General features: G+C 34.5%; 1 protein-coding gene across 4 annotated transcripts; it reads left to right on the top strand.

Annotated features, from left to right (window-relative positions):
- The first annotated feature begins 207 nt into the window (after positions 1 to 207).
- Positions 208 to 7,885, top strand: RAD51AP1 (RAD51 associated protein 1). Of its 4 annotated transcripts, none has more exons than XM_026048336.1 (8): positions 208 to 247; positions 653 to 702; positions 2,105 to 2,246; positions 3,039 to 3,148; positions 3,994 to 4,080; positions 5,118 to 5,273; positions 6,184 to 6,297; positions 7,452 to 7,885. In XM_026048336.1, the coding sequence occupies exons 1-8, from the start codon at positions 228 to 230 to the stop codon at positions 7,577 to 7,579; spliced, it is 807 nt and encodes a 268-aa protein (XP_025904121.1). In that variant the 5' UTR covers positions 208 to 227; the 3' UTR covers positions 7,580 to 7,885. The 4 variants fall into 4 exon arrangements, with proteins under 4 accessions (XP_025904121.1, XP_025904123.1, XP_025904120.1 ...); XM_026048338.1 differs by having other exon boundaries at positions 2,102 to 2,246; positions 3,994 to 4,005; XM_026048335.1 differs by having other exon boundaries at positions 2,102 to 2,246.
- The last annotated feature ends 201 nt before the right edge of the window (positions 7,886 to 8,086 follow it).

The raw sequence follows: 8,086 nt of genomic DNA, 5'->3' as shown, positions 1-8,086 counted from the left end.
CACTTTGTGGCGAATGTGTCGAGTTAGCGACGCGACTAGCTCCTTGCTGCCGTTTCGAATCCGCACAGGGAGGGGGAGCAGTGTCGTCATCGGGCGCGGCGCTGGAGAAAGAAGCGCGCGCGCTGCCCGAGACGCGGGCCCGCCGCGCGGAGCGGAGCGGAGCGGGGCGGGGCGGAGCGGAGCGCGGCGGGGCGGAGCGGAGCGCGGCGCGGCGCGGAGCGGGGACCATGGCGCAGCCGGTGCGGAGGTGCGTGTGGCCGCCCCGTGCAGTGCGGAATGCCCCCCGCACCTCTTTCCTGGGGATCGCTCGCCCCGAGAAGCGCGGGGGACCAGCAGAGCCGAGAGATGTTTCCTCGAAAGGCTTCAGTGCGCGCGCAGCGAACGTTGCCTCACGGGGGTCCATTGGCGCAGTCAGAGCCAGCGGAGTTGGGGAATGGTCTGTGATGTTCCCCTTTCATCTAAACACTGGGACTAACGGCAGTGCGAAGCAGTAAACAGTAAACTTAAAACCTTCGTGGAGGGAACATCTTAATAGCAATAATTATGTAAAGATTGTAACATACCGTTCTCTCTCTTTTCTCGTAATTTACCCAAATTGAGTAAATCAAGACTGAACACGAGAGAATTAATAGTGTGTCTTTTTTTACTACAGGAACAAGAAGACTGTTGACTACTCAGAATTGGGGGATTTGTATAATGATGGTAAGTGGTTTGTTATTAGCCATGCTAAAAAAGCGAAACACAAAAGCACAACCATCAAATGTATTGATGGATACTCTTTAATGATTTTGTTTTTTAATGACAGGACTGCCATGGTTGTTGCTGAAAGTAATTTTGGCACATTGTTATAAACCCTAGTTCAAGAAGGATATTGATATGATTGTAGGCCAAAAGGACATGATTGTAAGCCAGAATATAAGAAAAATATGCTATAGCACTGGTCAATATACTGTGTCTTGTTATTACAGAAAAACAGATTTCTTCACCTTTTTCAGTTTTCAGGGATAATTGTTTGTCCAGTGTCTTCCTGATGATCAGTTTACAGAGTTGTAACTCAGAATATAATGCATTTTTGAATCACCTGTATGTGGTTACACTTTTTCCCATAGATCTGTATTATGATGGTTCTGGAGCTTATGAAGACACAGAGGTCAAATTTCAAGTTTCAGTGAAATAAAATATGGACTGTAGACAAACAGTTTTCAATAATGCTCTCCTTTGCCTCTCCATGTCACACAGTTTCTGTAATTATTTTTTTGTTCATGTATTGTTTGCAAGAAAAAGAGAAGAGTTTGAGAAGAGGGGAAATCAATACTGTTGAAGATCCCTTGTGAGTCATGTGTATAATTCAGTTTGTGAGTGAGCATTTTTAATATTACAGAAGAGTGTAGTCCCTTTTCTTCATATTGCTCAGATACTTTTTTCTTTTTATTTAAGAAATCTTAACGATTTGCACATCTGCATTTGCACAAATTTGCACAAATTTCACAACATTTGCACAAATTTCTACATCATCTAAAAAGCTGTGAAATGTATTTTATTTTTCTTTATTTTGCATTGTGATCAGCAGTGTTTTCAGTCAGAAGAAAGGCAGCTCTCAGTTCTTCTATTTTCCACAAAAATTAGGGAAATATGTTAGATTTGGTAAGAAATAGTATGAAAATGGTAATAAAAGGAGAAAAAAATACTTTTTTTTTCAGAGTAAGAGTCATTTAAAGGACCATTTACCAAAATGCTCAAAACTATAATCATTGACAGTGATTACTGTTGAAATGATCATTGTTCATTGTCTCAAAAGCTGAACTTTCAGTTATTGGAAATCTGGTAAAATTGGAGATTGAAGCTTAGTTTCCATATGGGTAACAAAAAACAAAATTGTCAGCTCTTAAAAGAATATGGAAAAGAAATGGTGTTCATTTTTCATTTAAAATACATTTTTAAAACATTGGATACTTTAAAAAGACAAGTAATTTGAAATGGACCTAGGTGCGTGCAATTGTTTGGTATATTTTCAGTGTATAGTGAAATTAGTCTGATGGCTTTTTGCCACAGTAGAGTCTTAGTGGAGTAAATTTGTTAAAGCTTGTTACTCTTTCTTCAGCAGATGAAGATTTTGCATATGTAGCTGTACCTTTAAGCAAAAAGTCCAGAACACAGCTCAAGGAACTGAAGAGGGAGAAAAAAGAGAAGCAGAAAAAACTACACAGAAAATTGACTCCATCACATAAGGAGATGCCCGGTAAAAGGTGCGAGATGCTGAGCTATGCCTAACCATATATGAAGCAGAAACTGGATTTCCAACAGCAATCTTTTTTTTTTTTTTTTTTCCCCTTATTTCCTAGAATTTTAAACCATCAAGAGAACTAACATGTTGATGTGATAACAATTTCAGATTCATTGGTAGAATTCTGAATCGAAGATACTGTGTTTACACTAAAGTCAATAAAACGTGCCCAAATATAGTATGAGCTATCATTTACACTTAAGAGCTTTTACAGCTCCATAAAACTGCCTACATATGTACAGAAGCAGGTTTGTAATTAAATTATGAAAGGTGGTATCTGATCATATCTTGACATTTCTACAATGCAAAGCAATACTGTATAATTTGGATTATTTCAAGTCTCCTTAGGATCCCAAACTGAGAAAGATAAAAGCTGTCTAATTAAAAAAAAAAATTTGATAGAAAATATGTCTCCAATGGAAAAAATATAATATTAGGATGGTATTTTTTTGAATAAATATTCCATTTCAGGACAGTTTTTCAAGCAAATGTAAAAACATTTCTCAATACCACGTATTATTTAATGTATGGAGAGTGCTTCATAATCATAGTACTTTTCAATATGATGTGTTTTAATTATTAGCCTATCAGGGTGCCTGAGACTTTCCAGGAAGTAATTTATAGTATGATATGTTACAAAGTACATATTGCATGCTAATTTTTGTGCAGGCATTTGAATTCATAGTTAAGCAAGTCAAAAATAGCTCTGTTCATCATTTCATAGTTTTGTTATGTAGCATGTTTACTTTTTCAGGATATCCTTGGATGACAAACTTTATCAAAGAGACTTGGAAGTTGCTTTAGCCTTGTCTGTCAAAGAAACATCTGCAAATGTCTGTGAGGTGCAAAACTCAGAAGAAAAAGGTTGTTTTACAGTTCAATATATGTCAGCATTTCCCTTACTAAGCTTCACTTTGCTCACATAATTCAACTAACTCATGTTGACTAGCAGTCACTTCCTGGGTTTTGTGAATTTAAATAAGGACTTTATATGGGTTCAATTTCAGTTAATTTATTTCTTTAAATTTAGAGCTCTTTATTTCAACAAATTATAAATCTTTTAATTCTCTAAAAGATGTATTTGAGTGTTTTCAAAACAAATAAAGTATTGAATTATTCAGAAATTCCTAGATAAAGTGGAGGTGAGTAGGATTCAATTTCATATAATAAATATAAATTTAAACTGTTGAGAATTCAACATAACTTACATGAGACTCGGATTGTTACACTGTATGTTTTGAATACTAAAGGATGATTTAACCTTTTCGGGGAAAAAAACTTTTTTTTTTGCTGTTGTTGTTGTAATTTAACTTTTGTTTCCAAATTATGAAGAAAGGTGAAAAAATAAGTTAAAATTACAAAATATTTCTTATTTCAATTGTATTCATTTTTAGTTAACTGTCTTAGTCTTCATAAAGAGCCATACAACCTTTATTTATTTGTAGTGAGTTTGGCCATAACAAAATTTATTTTACAATATTTCAAAAAATATTGAAAGTAATGTATTTTTTCAGTGTGTCATGATAAGGAAATAAGAATTTTTAGGTGTTTCTTCTGCTCGTGGTTTTCAAATGAGAAAAATAACATTTCTATAAGATGAGCCAAATGTGTAGTTTTTTAAACTATTTTCATTTTTTATTATCTTGATTTTTTATAATATAGATAGTATTATAATCCTAACTTTTTTTTTCCTTTTTATTCTTATTCAGGGCCTATAACAGGTAAGAATATCAAATCAGAAAATGTGCATGGGAGACCCGTTTTTTCCAACTGTGTTACAGAGAGTGAACTTTTAGGTAATTTGTTTTCATATCGCATCTTTTCAAGGAAGTATGTGTAAATTTGCATTTAAATACATATTTCTTGTTTTCATTTATTTCTGTTTTCATTTACATGGGAATAGAATCCTTATTTTAAACTCTGCTTTGTTTGGAAGGATGGGTTTTTTTAGTTAAAAAATTGTTCCCCAGTTGGGAAACCACTACTTCTCAAAAAGCAGTCAGACTGTGATGTTGACAAAATGAGTCAAAACAATGACTTAAGAAAAGTGTTCGGTGTTAAAATTTTTACTGACAGCATTGTCAAAACTTTTTAGAGAAGAAAGTAGTCTCCTTTCCCGCCTTCTTTAGTTCTCAACACTCAGAAAAAGCTGCTGCATCAGATCAGAGGTCAGTTTAGTCTCATATTCTGTTTCTGTCAGTGGCCTATTATTGAATGTCTAGAAAGTATGATAAAGGTCTTCTTTTTACCATGCGTGTCCAGTAATTTTTTACCTTACTGCAAGGGTTATTAGAAATTATTTCTAAGTAATCAGTGAAAGAAAATATCTGCGGATAATCCTAATAATCCCAATGATAGAAAAACACTTAGTAGGAGTGGCAAATGTCTGTTTCTCTTTAATAATCAAATTTATAATTTTTACATTTTTTCCACTGTATATATTCATGACTAAGACTACGTAAAAATCAAAAGTGCCAAATGATTTAGATTTTTTCATATTGCATTTGTAGAACATTAGAATTGTAGAATTATATGTAGAATATAAGTAAACTCTTAAATGCAGTATTGTATGCAATTTGTATCTGGGTGCTGAGTTACTAAAATAGACAGAAATTCCGAAGTATATATATTTTTATGGCAATCATTTTTTTTTGCACGCCAATGAATAAATATTCATAAATTTATTGTATCTTTAAGATGTGCTCATTCTTTATGTTCAGAATATGATTAGAAAACACTATAGTAATATTAAGTAATACTATATTTTTACAGTATTTTACTGTATTTTACAGTAAGGAGGTGGGAAGGTTGAGACCCCTTTTCTTTGCTGTAGGTGAGGAATCGGAAGAAGATTCAGTTTATAGTGAAGATGATGATGAAGACTTTGCTATGAAAAAGAAGAAAGCTAAAGACAATAAAAAGGAAACTAAGCAAAAGAAGCAGGCTGAAAGAGAAAAGGAAAATTCCAAATCCAATATTAAAACTAGAAGTAAGTTTGTACTATGAATTTGAAATTGGCTTCTTTATAGTAGAAGTGTCTTTCATTCCGTGCAGTAGTCACTTTTTGGATATATATCATACTTTAATTATTGGAAAATTATCTTGGCAAAAAGACTCAATAAATAAAAATGGCTAATAAATTGTTCATAATATTTTTTTAAAAAATTCATATGCAAAGTAAAGATAAATGCAAGGAAGGAGAAAGTTCTGAAAGAAAAGGCCTTTTAGTCTGAGGTGCAAACAGAGGAACCTGAATGAACATTTTAATATTTTTTAAGAAAAAACAGTGATTAGAGGATTTTTTTTTTTAAGTTATAATCTTAGGGTCTCTTCTTGCTGTTCCATCTGTGGATTTTGAAATCCAGGAGTGCTAAACAATGCTTAAGCTACTAAACAATCAGGAAAAAGATTAAGGATGTATTCAGAGCTAATTGTCACTCTACTGCAAAGACAAATTACTTTCAGCCAGGTAGTTTAAAAAAATTCTTAACCTAGTCTTAATCGTGTCTGTGACTAGATAATGTATTTTGATTTAGGTCTGGGTTTGCAGTCTGTAGCTTAGTTTAAATTTAGGTTTAGTTGTAAGAAGTGCCTTTGTGGATCTGAAGGAAGATTCTTCCCTCTTAGAAATTTAATACCTATTGTGTCATTACCAAAAAAATATTGTAGTGCTTATTTTCAAACCAGGATTGAAATATCAGGTGTAACAACTGTAACCAAACAGGCTGTTTGGTGACACTCTAGTTGCATGCACTTTCATTTCAATCAGTTCAGAGAGGTTGTGCTGTACTGTTGTGCAGTGCGATGATTTTTCTCCTAAAGGTTAATTTTTCTAAGGTCTAAGGTCTAGGTTATTTTCCAGCTATGTCTTACCTGTAGTTTCTGCTTCATGATAACAGAACTAAAATCTGAAACAACACAGAAAATGATGTCCACTTCTACAGAACCAGTTGGAAGACCTTTGTGCACATCAAGTCCTGTAAGATACAAGAAACCTAAATGGATACCACCAGGTATATGCAAAACTTCAACTATGCGCAGATATATTGGTTGACTTCAGTTTTCAGAAAGTTCCCTCTGAATAAAACAGAAACAAAAAGTGTTTCAGAACAACTTCTGCCCTTTTATAATTCAAGTTATTCTTCTTACCTTAGAATTCTTTGCTGTGCTGCCTTTTTTTTTCAGTATCCTTAATTTCCGTATGTTGGAAGGTTAATAACATCTATCATAAAAGGAAAGACTAAGCTAGCTAGGCCTGTTTAGCCCGGAGAAGACTGAGAAGGGATCTTATCAATATGTACAAATACCTGAGGGGAGGGTGTAAAGAGAATGGGGCCTAACTCTTCTCGATGGTGGCTAGTGACAGGACGAGGGATAATGGCTATAAATTAAAACACAGGAAGTTCCATCTCCATACGAGGAGGAACTTCCTATAACAGTGACAGAGCTCTGGAACAGGCTGCCCAGGGAGGTTGTGGAGTCTCCTTCTCTGGAGGTCTTCAGTACCTGCCTGGATGCCACCCTGTACTCTGGGTGTCCCTGCTTGAGGAGGAAGGTTGGAGTAGATGATCTCTAGAGGTCCTTTCCAACCTTAACCAGTCTGTGATTCTGTGATTTCTCTACGTATCTTTATTTCTAGTGCATGATGCTGGTGCATTACTAAAAAAATATATAAAATATAGTTTTATGATGTTTAAATATGATAGTGCTAACTCTCATGTTTAGCTTTTAGTTAGCTTTTAAATTTTCCTTGCTATTTACCTTCCTTTTCTGAAAAAAAAATCTGTTTGCCGCCTTCTGTTTGCCTTCCTTTTCAGTTGATGCTGTGTTCCCTTCTCTGATTCTATAGGGAATAACAAAAAAATGCATGCCAGATTGCATTTTGGGAACAGTGGTTCTGTAGCTGTCCAACGCTCTATTTTGGTATCACTCCAGTGTGTTGTTGGTTGCATAAAACAATATTCAGTATTTCAATACTTGCTGCATTTGCTCACTAGTTTCCCTGTTTGTATGCTGATTTTCATAGGCTTCTGTGTTATGTTTTTCAGACCATTCTGCAATGTCTTTAGAATATTTTACAAAAGCTACAAAAAGACAGCAGTTGTATGGTTATTTTCTTTCCCTCTGATTCTTTTTCACCTTATTTTTGTTTTTAAATTAATTTCAGCTGCATCAGGAAGCAGTAATAACTCAGTGAAATATGTTTCCATTAAATCACCTACACAATGTCTTAGACTTGGACTCTCTAGACTAGCAAGAGTCAAACCACTGCATCCGAGTACAGCCAGCAGTTGAATGGTCAGTGCCAAGATGCTACTTGAAGAAGTAGAAAAAGACTTTGAAGAAGTGGAAATGACTTTAGGAATGTTTTTATTGCCTCTTCATTTTCTGCTATGCATTTCTAAGCAAAACTTTATGGCATTATCTGTTTGTGGGACAATCATTTTTGTCCATGTCTGAAAGCATAATGAATTTGTATTCTAAAAAGTGTTAGGCATTCTTAAGTGCTCCTGGATAGTTATTTAATCCTGGTGACCTCTGAGTCACAAGGTTTTGATGGATTATTCTTCAAGATATGTGTTTGTGATCATTTTAACTCTCTGGTACCTAGATGTCAAGGCATCACTTTCCACTCTCCAGGAAATACCATCTCTACTTTTTCTCAAATGTAGTTAATATTTGCACATCTTGTAGTCAGGTTTTATTAATTTTTATGTGTTTATATACATGAATTATATTCAGAATGTATTTTTGAAAAAAAAGTAAAATAAATGTATTAATTATGTTATTTGTTTTATAATT

The sequence above is a fragment of the Nothoprocta perdicaria genome, unplaced genomic scaffold (assembly GCF_003342845.1).
Source record: "Nothoprocta perdicaria isolate Ctin4 unplaced genomic scaffold, notPer1 scaffold_534, whole genome shotgun sequence".
Taxonomy (NCBI): Eukaryota; Metazoa; Chordata; class Aves; order Tinamiformes; family Tinamidae; genus Nothoprocta; species Nothoprocta perdicaria.
This window is presented reverse-complemented; position numbering and strand designations above follow the sequence as displayed.